At 38.4% G+C, this 27,770-nt stretch overlaps 1 protein-coding gene and 1 long non-coding RNA gene across 5 annotated transcripts in view; one reads left to right on the forward strand and one right to left on the reverse strand.

Moving 5' to 3' along the window:
• Nucleotides 1-1,747: 1,747 nt before the first annotated feature.
• Nucleotides 1,748-27,766, reverse strand: LOC139828426 (uncharacterized). The gene is made up of 7 exons (XR_011739993.1): nucleotides 27,475-27,766; nucleotides 27,262-27,377; nucleotides 26,924-26,983; nucleotides 21,880-22,018; nucleotides 18,914-18,996; nucleotides 16,214-16,252; nucleotides 1,748-1,836 (listed from the first exon to the last, which is right to left on the reverse strand). It is a non-coding gene; the product is annotated as an uncharacterized lncRNA (long non-coding RNA).
• LOC136103271 (uncharacterized) overlaps nucleotides 20,175-27,770 on the forward strand; it is a 33,919-nt gene continuing 26,323 nt past the window's right edge. For 2 of the 4 annotated variants that reach the window (XM_071811028.1, XM_071811027.1), the window contains exons 1-9: nucleotides 20,175-20,321; nucleotides 21,134-21,311; nucleotides 22,094-22,662; nucleotides 24,357-24,377; nucleotides 25,297-25,356; nucleotides 25,873-25,926; nucleotides 26,223-26,267; nucleotides 26,977-27,003; nucleotides 27,293-27,337. In XM_071811028.1, coding sequence (XP_071667129.1) covers nucleotides 21,155-21,311; nucleotides 22,094-22,662; nucleotides 24,357-24,377; nucleotides 25,297-25,356; nucleotides 25,873-25,926; nucleotides 26,223-26,267; nucleotides 26,977-27,003; nucleotides 27,293-27,337 — 978 coding nt within the window. In that variant the 5' untranslated portion in view covers nucleotides 20,175-20,321; nucleotides 21,134-21,154. The remainder of the gene's footprint in view (nucleotides 20,322-21,133; nucleotides 21,312-22,093; nucleotides 22,663-24,356; nucleotides 24,378-25,296; nucleotides 25,357-25,872; nucleotides 25,927-26,222; nucleotides 26,268-26,976; nucleotides 27,004-27,292; nucleotides 27,338-27,770) is intronic. The other 2 variants (XM_071811029.1, XM_071811030.1) reach the window with 2 other exon arrangements.

Here is a 27,770-nt window from a genome sequence, read left to right on the forward strand (position 1 = left end):
CTCATCCAATTCTTAACAGGCAGATAGAAACACCAGGGTTGATGTGTGACCAGATAAAGACAAAAGGTGATGGCTAATTAAAAATGTATATATATGTATTCACTTAAAAAAACAGTAGATCAGATCTGCACCTCTAAATTTGTCTCTTCTGAACTTCTCAGGGCCAGGGCAGTTTACAGAGGCTGAGAATCTGCCCACTGCATTATCCAGTAAAGCTGTAATTGCCACTGGCATTTGGTAATCTTGTAGTCAATCTGTCCTTAGATAAACCTAGGTTTTTCCACATAGAAAACATTTTACATTACAAGCTGTGTCTCCAACTTCAAATTTAAGTTCCATCATTAAATCCCTTGCCTTTATCACGACAAGCTTTTCTGTTTTTTTGTTGAATCATACTAAAGCAAGGCTACCTGTAGCCATGTTCCTTTTGTGAGAGCACAGTGCTAATGACAAGTCATATGAATCTAAAGGCTCTGTCCCTCTGCCTGGCTGGTAATAATAAAAGCACCCAACAGCAGCTGTTCAGGCTTCAGATTTCATCCATCTTTACTGTTCTACAATTAAAAGTGTCCCATTTATTTCTGAATTTCTGTTTTACAGCAAGCAACAATGTGTGTGTGCACGCACATGCAAGTGTTCATGTGTATGCATGTGTGTTAGAGGTTTCCTTTCTTAACAGGCTATTAATGGCAGGAGGATCTCTTTAAAGGTGCTACTCTCAAGGCGTTTCCTTCACCTACGGCTCAATTCAGATGTAACCAAAGCCACCAGCCTACAGGGAGAGCAGATTAGTCGTTTTCATGTGGGTCCACAGTAACAATGTGTATTTGGACTTCACCATTTAATCCTTCCAAGTGAACATAGTGTGAGCAGAAGCAGGAGGTCATGTTTTAGGATATTGGGCTGCGTGTTGTGCAGAGAACCAGTATTGATTTCAGTTCCACAACATATGGAAGGGAAAAGCAGAAAACAGCCCTGACTTCACCAAGTTTCTGATATAAGCTACATCACATTTCACAGGATCTAAAACAATGGCAGTTATTTGCCAGAGAGGTACTTTTTCCAAGGATTAAAAAAACCAAACAAAACCCCCCTAATCTTAAACTAAGAAAAAGAGGGTCTTGTTCAATATGGTTCCAAAACATCTAATGCTTATTCACAACCAGAGATGGATTTCCAGAAGACTGGATCAAAGGTGGATCCCTAGCCCACAAGAATGCGAGAAATATTAAACTGAGGAGATGTGAATCGAGCCAGAACAGAAATCACAGTCAGGATTGCACAATGCAGCTGGCACTGTGGTAAGAAGTTTCTTCAAGGTCTCCTGTTTAGTGACACATTAAAACTTCACTCTTTCAACCTGGAATCATATCACTGCGCCCTGGAACAAGATGCACTGGATGGGAACCATGCACTTTTTTGGTAACTGCCAATGAACACGTGAGACCAGCAGAGGGACAGTCACTAAATAAGCTTCCAAACAACTCCAGTGTATTTCACCACCAGAATTTGGCCTGTGGTGGAGTTTAACAATAACAGTACAGAGATGAGAGAGTTTATTTACTTGGAAGGCAGAAGGAAGTGAAGAAAGATTAAACAGCTTCCACCCTTTGGTCAGCACTGTCTGGTCCAGCCTTCAAGTCCCTATGCCCTATCCTGGAGACACAGGCACATAGGGCAGGCAGGTATGCTTTACTCCAGCTATCTCTCTAGTTACCAAAGTTCCTGGTACTTGCCTTACTGCAAGCAGACTTCTTCGGCACTTTCTCTATCTCTGCGGAACAAAGGTCCCCATTTTTTGCTGCAGTTCAGTAGCCCTTCTGTGCCTGCTCTGCCCTGCAAGGAAGTTAACAGACAGAATTTATACTTGAGAAGGAATGGTAGGTAAAGAGGCATTTCCAAATTACTTAACATTCTAAAAACTTTTTAGGGTACTCACAAGGGAAGTAGGCTAGGCTAGAATAACTCTGAACACCTTTTACAAGAGAAGATTGAGCTACGCTGAGAAAAGGTGAGACTGGCGTCCTTGTCTTGATGTTTTTTCCAACCACACTACAATTTACCAAACAAACCTGAGCAGCATTGCAAAATCACAGGTGCACATCCCAAGAGTGTTCATAGGGTAGAAATCAATTACTCTGCAGTCACATATAAAACAAAAAAAATAGAAACATTATCATTTCCCCCATGTATTTAGGTGTTCTGTATAATACTCACTTTCAAGGCCATGTATCTCAACACAGTACTCCATAAAGGAGAGAAACATGCAGCATGTCTTTTGAAATAAGAGCCAATGTATCCACTTCCAAATTCAGTAACTCAGGAACAGTTTAATTACACAAGGACCTGTTGTTTTTCATAGGATGCTAACTCATACAATATACCAGCAGACTATTCTTGGGTAATCCATGAGGATAAAATAGTGAAGGAAAGACCCTGCCTCATTTATTGCAGAAATGTAATAGCAAATGAAACAAGAAAGAAGGAAAGCAAGCTTACCACACTATGGAACACTATTCTAGCTCTACCTAGGCCATAGCCTTTTTTTAATATAAGAATTCACTTAAAACTTCTGAAGCATTTATTATTTTCTGATTTTAGACACCTGGGCCTGCTTAGCAAAACCTGAAGTGCTCATTGCTATAGCCAAAGTCGATAAGAGCTGTGATTGAAAGGTGTAATACCAAGTACTCTGAAATTCCAAGTTCTTAATATCTTAATTGAGGTGTAAGCAAACAAACAAACAAAAAACCAAACCAAAACAAAAAAACACAACACACAAGAAAACCAAAAATGCCAACACACACACACACACACACACACACACACAAAAATCACACCAACAACTAAAGGATATTTTAACTGTAATCGTTTTGTGCATCAACTCCCTATATATAAAACTAGATTAATCTCTTGGGCACTTCATATATGAGAACTAGAAAAAAATCCGAGAGGAAATTAGCAACCTGCTTCTCAGTGAAAAATAAGTAGTATGAAAGACAGGAGAAAACAGTATACCATCCGTCTCAGCTATCGTGACAAGTAAATACAGATGTCATGTTATAAGGGCTACCACTGAATGAACCTAGCATGAGGCAAGATTATTATTCCTTTATATATCATTCAAGCTAGAATGTCCTACAAATTTCTTTTCCTCTCACTTCCCACAGAGAATTAGAATTTCAGGCCAAACACAGGGTAACAATAGTATGCAAATAAGAACATGGTTTAGCAGTATAGGGGTTGCAGGGGATGGATTCTCACAGTTTTGATACATATTTCAGAGCAGAGATTAACCACTTCCTACTTAACAGAAAAGCTGAAAATACGCTCTTACTTCATGAATTCTGTGAAAAAGCATTCGTGCTTATTGAAAAAGAGGACTAGACAGTAATAAGCCTATGAAACAATTTTTCTGAGAACAAAGCTACTCTGTGTATGACCAAAATATAGCTACCCTGCAACACCCTGCCCATACCGACCATTGAGTGTATACTGAGATATTGATAGTATAAATATATTTTGTTATATTAAATTAAATGCAAAAGTATGAAGAAAATGATAGCTCAAGATAAGCCACATTTTAGCAATTCTTAACTGATTGCTAAGGAACAATACCCAAAATATTTGCTTTGAAAATAGTACCTGATTCAGCCAACCTGCAAAACTACTTTGACAAGAAGAGACCAAACTCATGAATGCATGAGGTCAAAAGGATTACAATAATTAAAAAAACCCCAACCTCTCTCCTCCTTGGGGGACTTGTTCACAGGAATGAGATATAGGACAGTTCAGTGAGCACAGACTTTGGCAAGCAGGGTAACAGGCTTGAGAAGTACACCCTTCCCCCTTTCTCCATCTTCCCTTGGAGCTGCAGCATTGCAGTTCACTCTCCCTTTTGTCCCCTCGGTTGCGCAGGTCCTTGAGAGAGCGCTGACCGCTGTGCCCGCCTTACAACAGTCCCACAAACATGGGACAGAGCTGCAAATGGCAGTAAGGAGCGCAACACACCGAAACCAACTTTACTGCTCATGCCAGCATCTCACCAGAGGCAAACCAGAAGGAAGAGGATGGCGTGCCTGGAGAAGCCAGGTCCACCCGAGCTTCTATCAGGAGAGCATACAATATTATTTTTACAGCCACTTCACAGAATACACAATTGTGAGGTGGAAGTTTGCCATCAAAAAAACAGATTAATGATGTGGTTTGTATTTTACAAAATATCTAACTGAATTCTTCCTTCTTCTCAGCACTTATTCTTGCATACAGAAGTTATTGTTGTATAATCCAGTTCCAAAAGATAAGATTTTTCCTGATTAGGATACTTCTAAAGAGCTCAGCACAGTAAAGGGCACCTCCTGCTGTTTTACTGTTTTGAATAGAGAGTGATCAACATTATTGAGGATGAGACCTTAAATTAAAACCAATAAGAAAGTTACTTTTCTGGTGCTTATCTTAAGAAATTTCAGGTAGGTAACACTTGAGTTTCTAGTGCAGTTGCACTGCACCATAAACTGAACAACATATTCAAGAAACTGGAACACGTTCTTTATTCATTTTGCCTAAATTTCCACTGGAACAGTAGTTTGTGAGTTTGAAAAAAACATGTAAGAAGAGGGCTATGCAACATACCCATTGTAATTACTGATGTCTCAGAAGGCTTGGGGAGGTAGTTAATTGCTTTTTTTCCTCTTTAACATAAACAATTGTGTTTAAGTATCACTGCAAGTCAGAACCACAAGGTATTAAAAGTAAACAGGTTACATACCACATTCCCCTAGATATTAAAACTCCTTTTGTTCCTTAAGAATGACATTTAATATTTAGCTTTTCTAGAGAAACTGGAGCTATGTCACTTTGTGTCAGGCACTTTAAGAGATACTAATAAAATGCCCTAGGTCTCCATAATCCTTTGTGGCTGATTAGGTACAGTAGAAGAAGTTGTTTCATTAATTTGAAGGCCATAAGCCTGAACTCTCATATTGACCTGAAAGTAATGTTTTATTCATATTGTAGTGCTGTAGTCAAAACTCCAGAAATAATTAAGAGACCCAGCCTCAAACCTTAGACCTTTGAATTATGAAGCTGAATACCCAGTTAATTATTGCACCATGGGAAAAGAGTGAGGACTCCGCAGTCCTGATATATTACTATTGCCATCTACCTGTGAAAAGGTGATGGGTGAGCAAGTACATATCAATAAGTATGTCTACAATTCTTGAAACATTCAAATGATTTCCACAGGTAACAGTTTAAAAGCTTTCTTCTGGATTAAAAAAAAAAAAAAATCCACAAACAAAACAAAAAAACCCCACAAACAAACAATAAAACAACCCAAAAACATCAGTTTAAATTCTGGCTCCATTAGACTAACAAGGGAAAACTCCAAAGTTTAGTAGTTTCAGCTACAATTCATCAGCTCCCCATAGCCGTTACTGGAGCATAATAAAGTGATCCAACATGAAAGGCAAAGGCAGGTATACATGAATGGTGAAAATCTCATTTAAAAAGCTGTCATCATCCAACAGGCTGATGATAAGAAATGCTGAAGTAAAGACTAATAAGCAGAAACTCTGCTGATCCATTTTTACCTTTTCCAGCAAAGTAGATATCTTTCTCCTATATCCGGCAATCAAAAAGATCTAGTGAAAATTCAAGACAAACATTTACATCCTTAGTAATCAACTCAGGCATCCCACATCATCCTTGTAATATGATTTAGCCAATATCTGTTCCTTTATGCACCTCATTGCCAATAATCACTGTTGATTCCATCTTGCTTGGCTTTGACAAGTCTCATGAATGTAGTAACACATCAGCTTTAGATGAGCTTTTTCATATTTTAAATCATTTCAGGTATGTGAGCTTCAATAAAACTTACAGAACACATTCAAAATACATTAAACTCTTCTCATTTTTCACTACCATCCAACTTTTCCAAATGACAGACTAAAACTTTCAAATACCGAAGCACTGACTACAATCAGCAGAGATTCAAATTATATACAATGTTATTGCCAGGACGCTTCCATTCCTGCACCAAGGCCTTTTTTATGAAAAAGAACGAACATTACAGCCAAATCTTGCTCTTAGAGCTACAGCATCAAGAATGTCTTAAAGAACATAATGCTTTCTCCTTTGTTTATTTCTGTTACTATAACCTGTCTTATCCCAGTGTGGTTCACACATTCTTCTAAATTGCCATTTCCTTTTCCTTCTTTCCCTCACTCCCAATATGTTCTTGTCTTCCTAATATCTTCTTGCAGGCATTAATCTGCTTCTTTAAAGATTAGGTTACAAGAGACAGCAAACATGACCGCAAACAAAAAGAATGTAATCAATAGGTGCAGTAGTTCTTATTGCTCTTCTTATAGCACAACACAATTACTACTTATGTAAACTGACATATTGATCAAGTTGCAGTACAAGATACAAGGTCAGATTCACAATTATGAAGCTGCTGGTTTGAACTAACTTACCAGTATAAAAGCATCATACAAATTCAATATGATTTAGGGTCACCAGAGCAGATCCTACTCCAGACCACAACTAGAGCTCATAAAAGAAAGAGATGAAGGTACGACACTACACCCTCTATATTTTCCTAGTTCCCAGAGATCCCTGAATAACTATCTATGAGATAGAGCAGTTTGTTGACTACTTACTATACCCATGATGTTTAAATCCCCATAAACCAGGATTAGGAAAGGACAAAAGGTACTTTAAAGCCACCTGTCAACATCTCACACTCATCCTGAGTTAAACACAGTGAAAGACTAGGGATTTGTGGACTGTTTTCCATTTTAGTTTGACCTTTAGGTTTTAACAGTAAAACAATCAGGCTAAATTAGAAGAAAGCTATTAAAAATATCATTATGTCTGGGATTCAGTTAAGGGTTAAAATCTAAGAACAAGGTATCTCCCATATTCTGGAATACCAAAGAGAAACATTATTATTTCTGAGACTAAAAAAAACCTGTCACAAATGACCAGTTTCCACAGGCATATGATTACACTCCATGTCCTCAATCATAAGCAGCAGGAGATGCCTTTTTTTCATCCTAGCGAAAGGTAGTTTCCATGGGTCACATTCCCTACTCATGTTGCACTGTTTCGAAATATAGAGTACATAAGGATATTTCAAGTAATGCTTTTCATTAAAACTTAGTATCTAGGATCCTAATCATATTTTTACACTGTTCCATCCAATTAACTCTTCATCCTAATTGGGTGCCACTTTCAAATAAGCATGTAAAATTATTCTAATAATTGTTTTATTACTAAAGCCTGAATAATAACTGTGTTGGACATCAACACCAGTATTTACAGTATTTTTAAGTAGCCTAGATATTAATAGATACTTTGATTTTTACATATGGACATGCACAGATTCTAAATACATAATTTAAATGCTACCTCCTGTTCTGGAAAACACAATAATATATTAACTGATGCTTGCTACCTACTTACACAGATTTTTCATAAATCCATTCTTATGTCATAGCAATTGCTAGCTAGCTACATCTATTGCTTTCAAAATTTCAAAAGCCAGTACTACATTTTAAAGAATTATTAGCAGCGTCTAAGTGAGATACAGAAAACAGAATATAATTAAACCAGCATTGTTTTAGATTATTTGAGGAAGAAAATAATAAAAAAAAAACAAACGGGCCCATCTTCCAGTGTATCCAGCACAGCCCATTCTCCCAGATATGCCCAGTCTGAAAATATTATATAGCACAGATTCCCAACATCCAACTGTGACTATATAGTCAGATTCCCAACAGCAGCTTTGCCCTTGATTTAAACACCTATAGCAATGCTGCTTTTGTTACATTTTTGGTACATTGCTGGCACACTTGCTTGCTGAAGCACAAAAGCAATTGACAATGGGCTGTATTGAGCCTTCTGTACAAAACAGTTCAATATTTTTAGGGACTTCACCACACACTATTGCTCTTGTAGCACCTATGTAACTCATTGCTCATTTTAGAATGCAGTCACAGAAGGGCTAGGCCAAAAGTAAATGCAAATCACTATAAGCAATTTGAATACACTAAGTATTGGTTTGGTGGTTTTGCTCTATATAAGATGAAATATTCCCTTTTACTTTTAATGTCATTCTGATCTTTATGTCTGCATTCCCCATCTGCTAAACAAAGCAGAGATCTTTGCTACTGTCACTTGTTTCCTTGAGATAAAAAAATACATTGGTGAGAAGGATCAAAGGTAAAGTTTTGTAGGCAACAGTAGCATTCACATTTTTAGAAACTACTTAAGTTTTCAACTCTAATGGTTTGCTGAATTTAGTTTCGGTTTATTTAAACTATCTGGCAGAATCATCTCAGATTTCTGTTTGCAGTTCTTTCAGTATTTGGTTTACACAATTTTCCAGACAGAATGAATGAATGACAGAAAAGGAGTCAACAGAATCTTTTCTATCAACTCAATGGCAACATGAACGATTTCACATGCACATTTGCAGAAAGAAGCCCTATTTTCCTTGAATTTGAGTCTGTGTTGTGACATGCTAGAAGCTGACTCAAATTCTGCAGCTAAGGTCTGTTCCTCTTCGCAGCAAATTTCTTCAGGTGAAAAAGTGGGAGATGGCTGGAAGGAAGCCTGGTTCTTTTAATCTTATCTAAGCACTCCTGAAAGGAGTTACAGCTGAAGATAAGGAATGTTGAGTCACATGCCTTTTCTGCCTTAGAGTTCTTATCACATATGGGGAAAGATCCTATTTCTACAATACCAATTTTAAGCTACCACAATTCCTGCATCTTTACAAGAGATGTTCCTGAGATGCTCAAATACGAAGACAACAGGTGTAGTCATAACATTTAACTGTGACAGTAAAGTTAGGGCTACTACCTACTGTCATTGCAATGCCAAGTGGAAAAAAAAAAGTAAAAGCCATGCTCGGCCTTTGAAGTGATCTTTACTTCAGCTGCCCCCGGCTAAAAGGGTTTAAGGGGAGGAGGAGAAATTTTTCCTGATCTCTGAGGTAACATTTAACAGACCCGGGAAACAGACATGGACCACGAGGGTCCACTCGGGAAGGCCTATAGCAGGAATGACTTCTAAAAGCAAATAACATAGTAATGCAATCAGTACACTTAACATCTCATGCTTTGACAAAAGACTTCTTCTTTCGTGACTTTATCTTCCTCTTGATAGTAACCATTACCAACAGGGCGGAGATGGACCAAATACCTGACACAGCAGAGACTGTAGGAAAGAAACACACAATACTCAAAGAATCTTACATCAAAATCCTTGTAAAGTCTGCAAATTCCTCCTGCTTGCATTTGGCATAATAACTGTTTTAACTATGCCACAGCATGGTTTATAATATACAATGATTAGGACCAGGAGCAACCACGTTCAGTTTAGGTAACTTCACTTCTAATTTTTTTTTAAAAAATCCTTCCACTAGAACTTTATCTATTTAGAGTGGGGTAAGAAGACCTATTCCAGACCAGAGTTCTCAAGAAGTTCTCCAGCCAAGGAGGCAAGAAGGTCTAAGATCCACTGCTTTGCACCACACTACAAGCAACAGGCACCACAAGTAGAAGCGGTTGCTAATTTGTGTAGGTCAGGCTTTGTGAGTATGCAGGAAAAAAACCAAACAGTAGAACTGTTTCCTTCAACCTAACCTTCCTGCATCACCCATCTTTTCCTAGTTCCCAGTTACAGCTTAAGTGCATCATCCCAGAATTCAGCAACCTCTACAAGCATGTGGTATTTGTCATTACATCATTCATGGAAGTGAGTTTTGAACCTTATTTTGGGCAATTCTATCCCACAGTGCCCCCAGCAACTCTAATCTCCACAAGCCAATGAGAATCAATTAAAGATGTTCCACAAAAAAAAGCCACTAATGTGTAAGATATGTATCTCCAGCTGACATGTCCACATAAAAAACTGCCTAGTTAGAACGTAAGACACAATGAAGAGGCTTCAAGATCCTACTTGATCCTTCAATGTCCTATAATATTCAGCTAGCATGAATTATATCTGATGTTATCTCAGTTCAACATACAGTTTCAAGAATATTAGAAATCCAGCACTAAAAAGTTTCTTAACTTGAACTGTGTGGAACATTCCTTCCCAGTTATGTCAGCTTTCTCAGTTCTACCACCTCCCTCTTGAAAAGCAGTTTCATGAGGAAAACAAAACTTCCTGAAAACACAAGCAATAAATGCAGGTAATTAAAATAAGTGGGGGAAAGAGCAGAGTGTTAGGCTACCTTTGAGTCTCCAAAAAGACAGGGAAGATGAGCTTTTAATTTCCTCATTTCGGAAAGCTTCCAAAATTAATTTTGCTTAATTAGTATCATATCATGCACTCCCTTGAATTGGATTATATTTCTCTGGTAGTTTTCATACTCTGAGACGATTCAAAACAGAATTTTAACCATGGAAACATTACAGAATATTTTGAATCGGCATTTTCATCTCAGTTGAATCACTAATAGCCTGAGCTCCATTCACAAAGCTTGGCAAAACTTTTTTGCTACTGTTTGTTGTTCCCTAAGTATTTTTTTATCTCCCTGTCTGCCAGGTGGAGATACAGACAACATAAGGTAATATAGCCTTAGATATTTATTGCATATGCAATATACAAAGCTCAATTAAGAATACCTTTGGGAAGAGACTGTAGAAATACTATTAAAAACAACCAACCAAGCACTTTATTTTCTGCAATGCAGAACAACCGAAACTTTACAAGTGGTTTTCAGAGCAAAAGGCTTAAGGTTTGTCACATGAGATTAACTCTAAAGGGGATTAGGTTCTCATATAAAGGAAAAGTGCATGCAAAGGCCAGTAAATATACTAAGCAAGCTAGGTTAACTCACAAAAATCTGTATCTCAGTCATTCCAGCAGGGAATGCTATCCATACAGAAGATATTACACCCCACCACCTTTTTCTCTACTTCATGGACACCTCCAGGAGCCCACACATCACTACAGGCCAGTGCTTGCTCAGCAGTTATTTATGAGCAGCCCACAGATCAGGGAGAAGGAAACATCAGCCATTCCCATATACATATTTCTGATACGTAGGAAGAGCAAAATGCCCAAACAGACCATTCAACAGATAAACAGAACTACAAACCCCCACATTACATGTTTTGGTCTCTTCTTGAAGGCAAGTGGCTATAGTCATAGCACTGTTACTCCTACATGACAAATCAATTTCCTGAAGTCTTAAAAAAATAAGTACATTAGTCATAGTACTGATATTAATAGCCTTGCTCTATCAGTCATGTCAAAGCAAAGCTCTGCAGTCAGCAATGCTCACAAAACGTTCATAGTTCAGTCAACACCGACACCCAGTGGCCACATATTAACTTCTTTTTTCCTGCCAACCTGCTTTTTAAGAACTAATTCCTCAATGAGATTCTACTCCAGACCTTCAACCTTCCCTTCTGAAAACGACTTGAAAAGCTTCAGTTGTTCTATATCATACATACCATAAAAATAAATCTGCTGAAAACTCATACTACATATAAACTTGTTTCCTTTAGTGCTTCTAACCAGTCAAATGTTTTGTAGCACTATGCACATGCATTTAACAAATTTAGAATATCACAGGCTTTAAAAAAATGAAGCTAATCTAGTCCCACCTCTCTACTCATTAGGGTTAATAGATAATAATATCAGAGGAGAGAAGAAAGATGTATTGATGTCAAAGCACTGTGGCAGGTTAACTACTTCAGAACCGGATATCTATTTTCTGTATTTCCACATACTCCCTTTTACAAGGATTACAAACTGTAAGCATAGCATTGGATTCAAGTATTAGTGATTAATTAGTGACTGATTGCAGTATTAATATACAGGTTCTAGCTACTGAACTGCAATCTAACACCAAGGGAAGTAATTTTTTTGTGGAAGTAGAACGCAGTATACACATGAAATGATCATCATACATGGGAAAAATTAGTTTACTTTCTATGTCTCTTGCTCTATTTATTTCAAAAGCATCAATACTATAACAGATAAGGCTATTTTGACTGGGGAGGGTGTGGAGGGTATCATTAAATCTAACTGAGAGACAGATAAGTCATGTACTTGTTTGTGAGATACTTAAAAATAAAAAGGTTCTTTTTATTCTCCCTCAAAGACACCAGCTGTTATGAATTTGTCCATGCATGGTGCCTTGACAGGAATAACTACATAGAGTTAGGATTTCAGCTTATTCGCATAACTTTGCTATACCATCTTCGGGGACTAGCCACAAGTGCCTTCTTTTTCATGTGTCCCATCTTTGGTAAATGCTTAGTTATATAACCCTTCAATGTGGTCAACAAAATATGGCAGAATGATGCAAATATCACTAGGCTATCATGATAAGTGGTTATTATTTCACTAACACTATAAGCAGCTTAGCAAATGCATTCAAGCCCTAACACAGCACACACCAGCCTAACAGATGAGATGAGAGAGCAGCATCAAACCAGCAGAATCGTGTTTTATCTCATAAAATATGACTTTGCTGGATCGATGTCACTGTTTTACCAGCTGAAACACCCAAGAATCATTTATTTCAGATGCACTAGGTTTTCCATCATAAGCAGTGGAAACCTAAATATCCTGAAAAGTCTGAGACAGAAGTCTCTGAATTTTGAGTCTGACCTCTGGTTAGTCTTCCTCAGACACTATATCCATTTCAAGAACAGCAATAATAACTTGAAATGATTTCTAATCCTATTTGGAGGAGATGATGCAAATCAAACCCTCTCTCAAAATCATTTTTGATGCAATATGCTGCACATGATGCCAATTATGAAGAATCAGATGCTTGATCTGAAGTGTTTCAGCTTCCCATTTGAATAGTAATAGAAGAAAGTAGTAAGGGCGCAAACAGGCTACCAGGAGAATTTTTTTTTTATAGCACAAACCACAGCATAGTACTCTGGGCCCATAGCATTAGGGTACATGATTTGCAGTGCAGAATCCAGAAGAGTTATTGCTGAAAAGATACCCAGTTCAGCAATAACACTGGATAGTACTGTAGTAGCATCTATGCACTCATAATATCTGCAGGCAGGTCAATCAGATCGCCTGCTGAAACACAGACCACTTTGAAACAAATCATTCAGACTACCAGTAGTTTCTGCCAGAATTTTTTTCTGTTGCTCAAAAGGCGTAGAGTAACACTTAACATGAGGATTTATAAAATGCTAACAGTCACAGAAGACTGGAGTCTACAATTTAGTGTTCACACCATCTATATGTGGTGCAAAATATTACATTCACTTTTACTCTATGTAAAGTGAGTTAGAAGCTTGCTACTAATACCAGTAAAAATCCTTCTTGTGTAGCAGCTGTTCTTGCCTGCAGTGGGTCCGTGTCTGTAGTCAGCAGACACTGATAACCCACAGGAGAGAAGAAATGAGCCAGAAGTGCATATATCTACACATACTTCTATGACAAAGTAACCTGCTTGCTTGGTTTGGGGCAAGCAGTGGACATTGTCTACCTAGATTTCTTCAAGGCTTTTGATAAGGTTTCCCACAGCCTCCTTCTAGAGACACTGATATGTTACAGTCAAGACAAGTGGTCTCCATGGTGGTTATGGAACTGGCTGATATGCCATATCCACAGTGTGGTGGTAAATGGCTTCTTTTCAAACTGTCAACCTGTCACAAGTGGAGTCCCTCAGGGATCAATATTGGGCCCAACACTGTTTAACATCCTCGTAAGTGATCTGGATGATGAGATCAAATCTTTTTTCCTACCTCTACACTTCAAAGGTAAAGCTGAGTTTCACTGAGGTAAGACCTTGGAGTTAAGCCAATATTATTCTGTCTACAGTTGACAATAATATGGTTCATGTGACAATCAGAGTATCTAAAGTCATGCTAACCTTCCGAGTTCTTGCCATCTTGTATTTTTAATAATGAAAAAAAAGTGTAGATGAAACTTTCTCTTCAAGTTGTGCTTGCATACATTATTTAACATTTGACTGAAGTACTTGTAAAGCCATGCTATCAAATTTATATTTCACTTCAACACTTATATGTTTTATGTAAAGAAAAAGGATACGTCAGCTTATTGTAAAGAAGAGCCTTACCAATTTGTTTTTCTTCTTCAGCATACAGACCTAACAAGCCCACAACTAGCTATTTTTAAGTACAGCTTCCTTCCCTCAGCTTCATAGTGCAGACTGTACTCCTTCACTTCTGCAGAGGATTTTATGGCTATATCAGATGCTTAAGCAATTTAATGTCAACACCTGGCAGCTGGCGGGGCCATTCCTGGCTCCGCCAGCCTGTCAAGTAACTCCCATAGGGCAAGTCCTGAACTCGGTCCCATCTACTCGCTTTTCTTGCAAGGTCTAACACAGTGCAGTTTTTACCAAGTTTCATTTTACCCCTCCCTTCATCTTAATCACCTTTTAAAATGCTTCTACTGCTTACTGAAGTGCTGTAACAGTCAGATACAGAATCAGATACTGAGATTAAAGACATTTTTTTAAAGCTAAACAGTAAGATTTGGCTGGTTTGGGGCTCTAACTATCTAAGAATAGACAGGATTGAACACTGCCTACTGCTGTCAGTTGTATCTGTGCAATGCCATTCAGTAATACTGGCATTTCATTAAGCTATTAAATCATCAGGCCATCATATAGGCTTCTTCTGCAGCTTATGTGTATCCACATGTAAAAACATATCTATGGGGCATGCCACAGGCATACCTGAAGGGAAGAGCTGTTCAAGCACTTTAAAAAGTGGATGCATAGATCAGAGTTCCTCCTGACATCATTCCACAGAAGCAACTCTTTACTGTTTCTGTTCTACAAGTTTTCATTTACAAACATACATGTAAACATACTCACCTTTTTAAAACCTCAGAATGAGGTAGAGTTTTCCTCGAAGTGCAGATCTACCCCAGCTCCAGCAGCACAGCATGCAGCCACAAGCAAACACTGCATAGCAGAGCTGATGTTTCACATGGGGCTCACGGAGAGATTCATCAAGAGCTGCAGCTGCCCACTATTGTGCAGATGCCCACCAGTGTTTGTGCTGAACTGTATGCAATGGCACCAGCTCTGTCAGGAGCAGCAATGGCCATCTGTGTCCCCCAGGGCACAGCCAGGAGGGATGCTGGACAGGGCCTCTCAGCCAGGGCCTGTCCCCCTGTCCTCAAGGTACTGGGCAGGCTAAGGCAGCCCCAGCCCAGGCTGTCAGACACCTCTGACAGGAGGGGACATCAGCCACCGGTCAAGCCCAGCTCAGCCCATCCAGACAGGGCTGTGACAGAGCCAGCTGCAGCACCAGGAGGACTAGCAGCCTCAGGCTGAGCTGAAATAGAGTCCCTGGATCCAGGGGTGTGGGCTGGGTTAACTAGGACCATTAAGGTTTATTAGCATATTAAGAGGCCATGAGTCTAATTCCTACTTTTATAAGCACTTTTAAAAATCCATACATCAAAATATGCAAACTCTGTTATTTATGCAAGTTTAGAGTTACACTGACAACAATGATTGTAAGATAAATGTTGGTCTTTTTATAACATTATTATCACCTTTCTGAAAGACTAAATCTATTCCCGATATTAAAAGGATTACCATTTTAGAACTGTATGGAACTTCACTTTTTCTACCAAATCTATATAATTTTCATTTGCAAAATACTGTTTACTACATACAGCAACATGTTTTAACTTGCTAAATATATTTCCAGCAGATTAATTCCTTTTCCAATTATCAGTCCATATCTTCTCTAAACGCGCTAGGCAAGATTAAAGCATCTGCTTTTTACTGCAGTTCCATCAAAATATATGAGCTTCCACTCCTGAAAAATGGAATTACTGCATTTAAAAAGGAATAGTATAAAATAGTTTTCTATTGCTAATTACAGTTACCATGCTGCCAGAAATCAGGCAGGTAGAAGAAAACAGTTGTGCAAAGTATACTTTGCCATAAGAAGTATGCAACAGCATATGCAAAATAATTAATTGTGTAACTACGTTTTTATTGGCACCGATGTAGCAAATCAAATCATAAGATTTGGTTTAATTTTCATTTTAAGAGTGTTCTTGATCTAGCTAAATGCTCAGTATCGTCAAATCCTCAGTCAAATATTTAGTATGTTAAAAATGTATCTATCTGTACTGATATATATGCTTTCATGCCCTTGTGAGGCTGAATGCTACAAATACTTTTGAAAATAACAGCTGCATTGTAGATGTGCTTACTTACTTATGCTGTGAGGTGGAAAATATCTCCCTGTGAAGGAAACTAAAAATGAAAGAAAAACTCTTAGAATAAAAGTAGAAATAAGGAAATATCTTCAAAGCAAAGGCTAATATATCGATATCACACACAGACAGATTACGAGTACTTATTTGACACCAAAGTGCTCAGAGTGAGGTTTTGGCTGTATTGTATAGGGATAAAATGGGAAAGTACTGAAGACCTTATGCCTCATTGAAGTTTTCACTTCACTGCATGTCCTGAAAAATGTTGCAGAAGAGCATTATCAAAAAAGGAGGAAATGGAGAGCCAGGTTCATACCAGCTGCCAAAGAGGATGGTGTATTTACGACTCCAGTCCCAAAGAATCATTAAAATCTGTTAGGAGCTACACAAAGAATAACTCTTTGCCATCAAAGACCTTGCTTACAGCATGCTTAGATGGAAACACAATAAAGCTGATCTGCTTTGATCAGCTCTTCCAGATTATATGCTCATGATTTGTACCAAACAGCAAAGACAAATCCTGGCCCCACTGGGATCAATAGTTCTTTTGCATTCACCAAGATTTCATTACAGTCTTTTATAAGGCTGTGCCATTAAGACATCATTATTCATATAGAACAATCAGGTTTTGTCACAGAACATAGGTCCCCATTAATATTTTTTTTTTTAACTGAAGGCACAACAGTTGGCAAATATACGTCAATTTATCAAGACTTATCACACTCAGATGACTATTCAGCCTCAATTTTGAGCTGTCAGATCCACTAAAACACATTTTGCAGTCAAAAGATTAAATACAGGTTTCTATTTTATCCTTCTTCAGATACAATCTTCATTGAAGTTGAATTTTGATTTTTTAAATTTTCTTGTTCGATTATTTGAACTTTTGAACTGTTTTTCCTAACATTCACACATGTGATACGACTTCAGGGACTGTGAACCACATTCTTAATAACACTGCTATTCAATATCTCGATTGAAAATATTGTAAATGGTGTGCTTTCATTATTTTCCACAAGTTCAAGTCAGGTAGGTTTTTGTTTCTTCTGGGCACTTTGGTCATGTACTGACATGTATAGTGTAATGAATTAATACTCTCAAAATGCCATTACAGTGTGATACAGTCAGGTTAAATGGTCAAGACTATCCTGAGGCCATGAAACACTAGAAGAAGATTGTGTGAAATGTACGTATTTTTAACAGTTCACAGCAGACAAGCTATGTGCATCATTCACATTGAGGTGGCAAAAACTGGCCTCCCTAGTGGCTGAGTATTCCTTTAGCATATAGAGACATTGAGATGGTACTTTGCCAGCTATGCTGGCTCTATCTCCAGTCATGTTGCAGGCTTGTTCGGCACCTTGAGAAGGACTAGTCAGGGCTCTGTCACATTCTAGTGACATGATATCATGCTGAAAGACATTAGTTAATCCCTCTTAACAGAAATCACTCAAGGCTTCTCAATAATGTACTGAATTTTGCTAACCAATGGATGAAGTGGTCACAGTTGAGCCAGATCAGCCTGTAAGAGAGGTACCCACAGACGGGAGGGACAGACAAGAGAGCACCAGGAAAGACGTTTGGAAGAGTCAGGCTTGTTGCTACTTCTGTCCATTGGGAAGTGATAGTGATGGCTGTTGCTGACACAAGAGGTCATACTACACCACAGCAGCTGGCATCTCTAAGCCCCAGTTCTTCATTCAGTGTCTCTTCAAAGTGGCCCTGCAATCTCATGTAGCTCTGAAGCTGTTACCACCTATACAGTGGTAATGGCAGTGATGAAGGGGTGTAGTATCACTTTGGTCTCCTTAATAGTGCTTAAACACACTCACTTGCAGAAAAACTGTATCTTTCTTCATGATATCTCTCCTCATGCTTCTAAAATTATAAGGAATTTCCTCAAATTGAGTACAGCCTATTTAGCTGTGGTTTTAAATATTTCTCATATCCCCCTTTATTCTTTGAAAAAATGTTAGGCCTCTCTTTTCTCAGATTAGAATACTGAGATTAGGCAGCTGAGAACTCTTGGATTTCAAACAGTGATGGAAAACATCCAGAGATCTGGATATGCAGCAATATATGAGACCTCAGCTTCAGCTGGTGCAATTGTAACATGGCCTTTATATTAATTTCAGTCTTTGACTCCTGCAAAGATTACCAACCTTAATGTCAACTGCTGTCATATTGGAAGCATATGTGACCTGGGGCAGCTGGGCCCAAATTTGTCAACTGAGTATGCAAGTCTGTAGTGTCATCTCTCAGAGATGTCAAAGATACTTAAATAAGTTTAAATAGTTGGTGAACAGAAATGTAATTGATTATGTGCTGAAGCATCCAATGTCTAGATTCCTTAACAAAATATAAAACATTTTATTTCTTAACAAAAATTTGAATTCCAGCAGTAAATTTATAACATTTAAATGACAGCATGAATGCTCTTAATCATAGCTTTTAAGACAATTATTCCATTTAAAGAATACATAGAGTGTAATGCCATTAAAATGTTTAAATAAACACTTGGTAAAGTTTGTAGTGAATGAGGAAAGAAAGCTTATCTCAGATGCATCAATGCACGCAGATTTTACATTGGTCTCATTTAAGTTTTGATAAACTGTAACCATAAGAATTGTGCAGGTACTGAGAACATCACAACTTCAGAAGGCTGCAAGTCTAGAAGTGTAGTGTATGGTATGTCACATACCTGGAATTCTGGACAGAATATCATGCATCCCACACAAAGAACTATAAAAATGTGGAGGCCTCACTAAGCTTTTAAAGTTGCACCTGGAAAAGAAAAAAAAAAGAAAAAAAGAAAAAAAAATTTATCTTGAGGGCAGACATCATTCATTAGTAAAAGGAAACCACCTGAAGCCAAGAACTTGCTACTAAACATACACACAGAATAGTTACTTAATTAAGAAATTATTCGCAAGATATGTTTTAAGGTAGGAATTAGCAGTGAAGAAGAAAGAATGACAACGTTTTGCTTATGGGAGGCACACAATCCCAATCATAGTTAACATGCATTTTCTTGCTAGAATCAGATTTTTTTCTCAGTAAGATTTAGGACCTGTGTGAGATTTATTATATTATTTTCAGTTAAATACCATATTATTTGTGTTCCCTAAATTGCCTTCTCGGCTGTGGCTGTCAGAAGTGGGCTGAGCTGGTGGACATTTAAGATGGAAAGGAGGACAGCAGTTAGCATTGGGTCCTCTTTGTCTGCGTGTAGGTGGAAAATGACAGGCTCACAGAAAAAAAAAAAAAAAAAAGTTATGTATTTATGTGGAAGAGGGCTACTTGTTTAACATGTTTCTTTGTACGATCCATAGCCACATAACGGGTTTTGAAGCATCACACCATGTCTCAGTCCTTGTTCTCTAACTATTACAGTCTTTGACAAGATATGTGTGACAGACAAGCCTGGAGAAACTGCATGGCTTTTGGATTGGCCTGTCTTTTTTGACCTCCTCATGCTGGGCAATCTCAATAGTAACTGAAATTTCAATTGGCCCAGTCCATGGGACAGTAAATATCTTTCTACTACAGCAGTAACAGGAATCCCTTATTATGAAGAGATTCATTTAGGTCTGAAAGAGATCCTACAGACATGGACCGCTATGATGATGTTGAAAGTATGATGCCCAGTACCAAAAGCTGCCTTGCCAAAGCATGACAGATGCGCAGAAGGATGGTGGTCAAAGGTGTGAGGTAGTGATGGGGGAAGAGAGTGAATACAACTGGGCTGGTGAGCAGGGAATTGTGTTGAGTTGAGAGCAGTCCTCTTCCATACACGTCCAAGTATGGACGAGGATTTATGTGTGGAAATGGCTGTGGGGGACTAAGCCTAGGATACATGAGCATAGCCTGGGGAGGATGAGAGGAGTGGGCGGGTGTTGAGAAGGAGGAGTCAGGTTTGCTGTTCTTCCTCCTTGCCTCTTTCTGCTGGCCCCTCCTGACACACGACACCAATTCTTGCAGGAGCTTGCAGCCCAGCCACTCCCTTCTCTCCTCACAGAGCATCCAGCACAGGCAGGACAAAGCGGCTGACAGCAGGCCCAGGGCAGCATCCTGCATCTCTGCAGAGCCTGCTGCTTAGGAGCATCAAGGTAAGAAGCCCCTCTCCTCTCTGTGTCTGTGGGCACCAGAATTCCTGTCTTGAACTAGCAGGAGCTGAGAAACCCTGCAGACATGGCTGTGTTAGGGACTTCCACGAGATGATAGTCCCGGCAGGTTCATTCTTGCCACAGAGCTGCCCTTTTGCTCTGTATTGTGCCTACCTGGGGAGAGCCTGCAGGCAGATGACAATGAAATCAAAGTTGGGCAGGACTGACTTGTCAGGCTCTGAGCGGCCTGTGAGCTCCAGGTGTGCCTGTGAGCCCAGGACAAACAGCTCTGCTCCCTGCAGAAGGCAAAAGTCCTGTCAATAGGTACCTGTCAAGCCTGAGCTCAGCGCTCTGGGCCCACATCTCCCCAGGGTGGCACAGCAGGCACATTCATGCCTGAACATCACCCTCAGGCCATGACTGTTTTTCTGTCGGACTGCTGAGCACAGGAGGGCTGTGATAGCAAGCAGAGTGTACACGAACGACCCTCTGTTCTTAAGTAAAGAGAGCAGGGAAGAACTTGGGTCTGCTCCTATACCTCCCTGTCCTCACACCAGCTCTGGAAAAAGCAAGTTTTAAAAGAAACCACCCCTGTGAATGTCTCCAGCTTGTCATGTGCTAGACCTATAGGCACTATGCTTGAAAATCACTCCAGTATGTCCCTGTTTATTATTTATTACATTTTAAAAATCAGCTTATTTTTAGGGACCGTATTTTAAAATACAGACTGCTAAGCAACCTGTTGAAGCAAAACTGAACAATGTTTTATTGTCCTCGTATTGCTATAATTCTGTATTATTATTTGTGTTGTTTAGGAAACAGAAACCAAACAAATTATGTTCTTCAGATTCTGGTGGCTTTTGTGGATACTTGAACGCCATGAATTTTTGGCAGAAAATCTCAAGGAAGAAAAGACATATGGATTGAGAAGACCAAAACCTAAACATATTCTGTCAAATACGGTAGAAAAATATCCCAGCCCAGGTGATCCAGGTGAATATAGTAATGTTAAAACAGGTGTGGATTTTTTCCCCTGATTCATTTACCCGGATTCTGTACTACACAGCTAACTTGCCCTGCAAGATATTGCTTATAATCAGCCAGGCTTGCCTCATCCTACATTTTCACTTGCCTTATTTTTGCACTTCTGTCTTTTTACTCCCACATTTTGCTTCTCCTTTTGTGTATTTCCAAAAAGGAGATTTCTTCTGATCTTTTTATGATCTGGCTAATAGCCTGTTACTATTACTACAGGAATAATAGCCCACATAATTGTATTTTTATAGAAGTAATATAATCAGTGGTTCACCAAATTAATACTCTGCAGATTCTGCTTTTGGAAACTTTTATGTCACTGGATGTGAGTGCCAGTACCAGGGACAAAACCTAGCTCTGTCAAATCACATTCCAGTGTCTTATTCAGTAAGACTTATTTTCCTGTAGAGGACTTCGACCTTCCCAGTCCTCATGCTGGTAGGATATTCAGTGAAATACCAGGCAAGAGGAGAGAATGAGTATATAAAACCACTACAACATTCCTCATTTCATTACATCAACTCACCTTCAGTTTCTTGTTCCTTAGGGCATCTGTTCTGAAGCAAATTCCTCAGCCCCTATATGTTCTGTCTTCATGAAGGTCTGACACTTGTGATCACAGATGTTTTCAAAAATTTCCATAATTGCACTCCCACTTTGGAAGCCTAAAATACATGTAAGGGTAAGGGTAGAATGAGACTTGGTATGAAATCACTCACGTACCTCCATATTTATTCTAGATGAAGACTGCATTCTGGAAATTGCTTTTTTACTGGACAGCTCCGAAAGTGCTAAGGACTATAATCATGAACAGCAGAAAAGATTTGTACTGGAAACAGCAGACAGAATGAAAAGTCTGCAGCTTAGTTCTGGACGTACCCTTAGCTGGAAGATGGCCTTACTTCAGTACAGCAGCACTGTTTCCATAGAGCAAACTTTCCATGACTGGAAAGGTCCTGAAGCATTCAAATCCCACATTGCTCCCATCACCTACATAGGTCATGGCACCTACACAACTTATGCTATAACTAACCTCACACAACTCTACATGACTGAAGGGACTCCCGGTAGTCTGAAAGCAGCAGTGCTCTTCACCGATGGAGTGGACCATCCAAGAAACCCAGATATTTTTGCAGCTACAGCTGATGCTAAACACCAAGGAATTGTATTTTTCACAATAGGGATGACCAGAGTGGCTGAGGAGGTGAGCAATGCTGCCAAACTCCGGCTCCTGGCCAGTGTCCCAGCATCCAGGTTCGTTTTCAATCTCCAGGAGAAAGAAACTGTGGAGAAGGTTCTCAAAGAAATGGTATGTATGAGAAAGGATTTGAAATCATTATAGGAACATGTGTTAAAATGGTCTTATTTCCAATATTTTAAAACACCATTGCTATTAAAGAACCCCATATTTTTTACATGTTAAAGCAGCACACTTTTATTAAGAAGACCCTTGCACCAAAGTCCAGGTTTCCTTTTCCTCCCCACAGTTCAGGTCTTGCCAGCCAAAATATTTGAAGTTGTAAACAGAATTAGAATTAAAGAGACCTGTTGTGAAGTTATTTTTCTCTCTGTTTTTCCTCCTAAGAAAGGTATAGTAAACCTCCTTTCTTAAAAAACCAACCAATTTTTGACACCCTAATGCTTTCTTCTGTAGTAACTAGGAATGTGACATTGCCTTTTGTACCAAAAAAGATGCAGCTCTTGCAGAAGTGCAAATAAATTCGTAGACCTTAATGGAGATACATCATTTTAGATAACACTTGAACTTGGCCATCGACATCTTTAAATATGCAGGGAAAATCTACCACAAAATCAAGAGGAAATGTGTAAATTAAGCTTGAGGTTTTGCTTGGGTGCCCTTTTTCTGCCTTTTTCTATGAACCTGATTTATAAAAAACATTCGCTGCCAAGTGTGAAGAATAGAGCCATCCTCTAGCCTATAAATCTGGTGACACAAGCTGTGGATGAAGTCCTGATTCGAGCACGCTAAAAGATAAAAAATAGAAATGTGAATAAAAACCAGGAGACTTATGCAGCCAAAGTGACTCCTAGTTGATCTCATACAGGCCTAGAGCATGTACACAAGCTGGCCGTCCTGTCTGTCCATCTGTCCTTCACTTTGACAGCCTGCCACTCTGCACTGGTTTCCCTGCGTATCACCCTCCTTATCTTCTCTGGTATTACCATTGCTTTCTGTATCACAGCAACCAGTTCTCAAATGACTAAACACACTTTATTTTACCTGTTCCAAACAGGCAGCCACCCTGACGTGCCTTCTTTTGAGAGAGTGGCTGCTGTCTGGTTTAAATAATGGCTTGGGCATAATTCTATGTGCATATACGTGAATTTTACAGATGTATATTGCATTGCTGCTCATCAACACATTTATGTCCTCTCAAGAGACTACATCAGTTGTGAAACGTGGGACAAATGCATTGTATGTGGGTGTTTCAGCTGTAGAGATCTTCCAAAAAATAACAGCTAATTCAATGATAACTCAATGTGATCAATGCCGAAGTTGAATCTTTTCTAAGGTATTCTTAATGTTCTCACTTTGTGTGTGCCTAAGAGTATGCATAGAAGAGCTTCTGATTTTCTCAGGTGTGAGGTATGTATTATTCGCTTCAAGGAGAGGGCTGCTGCTATTCAGCACTTTGGAAACTGTAGCTTCTGGGTGTGCTGTTCTCATCTACCCAGCTAACTATGGTGGCTTAGCTCTGGTTACTATTGTAATTTTGGCAGATTACGGCTGAACAGGGAGAGTCAGTGATTGGCGGAGTCAACAATCTGTAATAGGAGTTGAAATTAATTAAAATATATTTAGACTGAAGAGACTGCTAGAATGTTTTCAGAAATTAAAGCTTAATTATGTTAGTTAATATGTTAATTGCATAATTCAGTTAACTAGCTGCCGAAACATTTTAACATCTTTCAGTGTCCTTCCTGTAACGCTGGATTATGACTTCAAGTTTCTAATGTTGTTTCAAATATCTGTCTTTACAGAAAGATCTGTCTGAGGAAGAGGTAAGTATTTTGGTTTCCATTACAGAACTATTGCTTAACATAGACATTTACAATTATATGGAAACATTATTCAAGGAAATTGATAGCTCAACGAGTTGGTTAAATATTGAGTCTAATGGGATTGCCTTCAAGTAAAACATGCTTTTGTATTTGCAGGACAGTGCTGTAATTGTTATTCTAATGTCATTTACTTTCCCGCCTTATTTTCAAAGTTGAAAAAGAACAAAGTGTGAGTATTCAGGTTAGCAAGAACTTGCTGATATGTCTCAGCACATCATGCAGCAGATTCAGTGGATAAGAAAACATGACACAGAGCTGAATGGGGTTCAGTTCTAGCTCTTAATGCCCTTCCTATGTAACAGAGTTAAAGCGCAGAAACTCTCGGTAGGCTCCACCAGTGCACTTTTCCAGTTTGTCCACACAGTGTCACCCTGACTGCAGGTGTTGGTAGGTCGGCCTGCCATTTTTGGGGGGAATAAATTCAGCTTTCCTTTTAAAGATGTGAGTCCTACTTGAGGTACAGTTATTTCGGGTAAAGACTGTTCTGATGAGCAGCTCAAGGAAACGGCTAAATATTACACGTTTGAAATAGCTGAAGCATTTTATTTTTCACTCCAGTCACAGACATGGCATATCAATAAACCAGCCTTGTGAAGAGTTTGGACATAAAACCATTATCAAGATGATTGACATTTCAGGAGTAGGAACGGTATATATTTGTGGGTGGAATGTAGGAGACCACATTCCTGATGAGTGGTAAACTGACTGTTAAAAGGTTTTTGTAAAACATGTAAATATAACTGGCTTCTGATCATTACTGGTGTACTCAGACTTGCCATACAGTAACTTAAAAGCAATGTTTATGTGTTTTCTATTTCTTCTATTAAAATGTGCTGATTCAGACTATTTTCATTCAAAGTGTCCCCAGGCTGCTACATGTAACTGTGAGAAGGGGGAAAGAGGCCTTCCTGGCCCTGCTGTAAGTAGCTGTCATTTCTCAAATAACTGAAATACAAGATCTGTTTCATTGTTGGAGTTTTTTTAAGAAATTATTTGAACCCAAGTACTGAGACAATGAAAGTTCAAGGTGTTCAATACACAGTCCTCTATAGTTATTATTATTCTATGCATTTACTTGGAGAGTGCAAGTAGCTCTTAAAAAAAACAAAAGCATACACCTCAAAGAGTTCAAAAGAAGGTAAAGCACTCACTTGGCAAGCTGGGTAGCTACCAAAATATCTGATCACCTCTTTTCTTCAGAGGAGACCTGAACAATTTTTGTTTACAGCAAAGACAAAAAGAGAAAAATGGTTGCCTATTGAGGCGGTCCCGCTGCTCCCAGAAACTCAATTTCAAGGTTACGGTAAATATGAAGAGATTTAATAATAAATCTATAGGAAGCAAATATCTTAAATACTAAAAAATAGTGCATATAATGTAAAATAAAATAATTTGCCTAACATGTACTATAGGAATTTTATTTCGTTGTTTTCAGGGTAAAAAGGGTCGCACTGGGGATGATGGAGCTCCAGGCCTGAAAGGAGCAAAGGTGATGTAATTTTTCAGATTTAGGAAAAGCTTTGGTACTTCATTAATATGGAAAGACTACCCTAATAGTGCCCATGTATTTTCCACCTGTGAATTTCTTAAACTTCATCTACTCTCTTTTGCTGTAGTAAAGACTAAGATTCTTGACAAATTAATATCTTATATCTAACATATAAAATCATGAGAGTTGTAAAAAGACGGAGTGGGTATGCTTTCTGTATTTTGCTGAGATATCCAGATATAGGACAATACTATCTTTTCCTGATTTCACTGATCTTGATGTTGGATTATTGACAGGGTGAGCCAGGTCTTAATGGAATCCCGGGACAAGATGGAATAGAGGTAAAAAAATATTTTTTTTCCTTCTTCTCCAATGAGAAGCTGATTTCAATTCTGCTTTACCGGCTAATGATTCATTAACACTAGAAGAACTGAAAACATGATCATTGCTTAAAGAAAGGGAATAAGTCCTTCTTATAAGAGCGATCTAGAAAACACTCTCTAATAACACATGATATAACAATCTAAGATTAAGCTTAATCTAAGTTTAAATTTTTAATTTGGTAAATAAAGAGGATCCAGCGAGTAATAGCAATGAAAAAGATGAATAAAATACATATAAGAAGTAACTGCAGGACCAGTCTCTTAGTGCTTAACTCTGAATTCATTCACACAGTAATCACGCTACTTTATATTTTCCTATTGATTCAGTATATCCTTTTTTGTTAGTGACATTTTTCTTACTTTCTTATTTTAGCATGTTTCTCACTAAGATGGAAAAATGAACTCTAGCTGATCTGCTCTTACATTCTTAAAATCCCAGTCTAAAGTGAAACTTTTGTAAGATTTGTTCACACATAAAACAGCATCTATCATGACCAGTAGGTGTAGTATTTGGAGTCATATCAGAGATCACCTTTTCTACCTAATTGGTCATTATAACCTGAAATGCTGTTTTTCTAGAGAGAGAGTCGAATGTTAATAGTGCCAATACTCACATTCTTACATTTGGTCTATATATCCTCCCAACCTGCCTTGCTTTTTTTTCCAGGGGAAATCTGGATACAAAGGAGAAAAGGTAATACTTTTAGTCAAAACTTCTGCTTACATATAGATGTTTGATGACATTATTATTTATTATACATAGTGCCATATTTCTTAAAAATACTAGTAATGAGGAATAACATCATCTTACCAGCTGCTGCTCAAGCTCTAATAGACGTGTCCCTTCCCCAATGAACTTACAGCAGAATTGCTGGAATATGTAATGAAAAAAAATAACATCTAGGTTTTCAACTAAAGCACCCAAAGAATAAGGATGATATGCTCAATATACCTCATAAATATTTATTCCTGTTCCTTTCCAGGGTGCAAGAGGTGAATGTGGAATCCCAGGGATAAAAGGAGACAGAGTAAGCAGCCACAAATTTGTTATGCTTCTAGGAAACAAAGCTGAAATAGAGAAGACCCACAATCCCCTGAATAACAACCACAGTGATAGATATAGGGCAAATATTAATTCTAAGGCTGAGAGAAACTAACAACTTACAATTTTAAGAAATGAAGTGAGCAAGGATCCCATTTTCAGTAACTTTCTCAGCTCCTTCTATATTTTCATGTGATTCCTCTTAAGGCTCAAGCCTAAGCCTGTTCATAACAGTAACAGAGGTAGAAGGCTTGTAAGCAAAGTAGGCTAGTAAGCAAAGGGAATGAGAGGTGAAAATGAAATCACTCTGGTCTTCAAGATGGGGTGTGTAATTGCTGTCAATATTTTAGATGAAACAAATAGAATTTTATCATGGATTACTGGTCCTTGATAATGAACTCTTCTCATTCTTACTCTGT

Source organism: Patagioenas fasciata, chromosome 7 (genome assembly GCF_037038585.1).
Source record: "Patagioenas fasciata isolate bPatFas1 chromosome 7, bPatFas1.hap1, whole genome shotgun sequence".
In the NCBI taxonomy this organism is placed as follows: Eukaryota; Metazoa; Chordata; class Aves; order Columbiformes; family Columbidae; genus Patagioenas; species Patagioenas fasciata.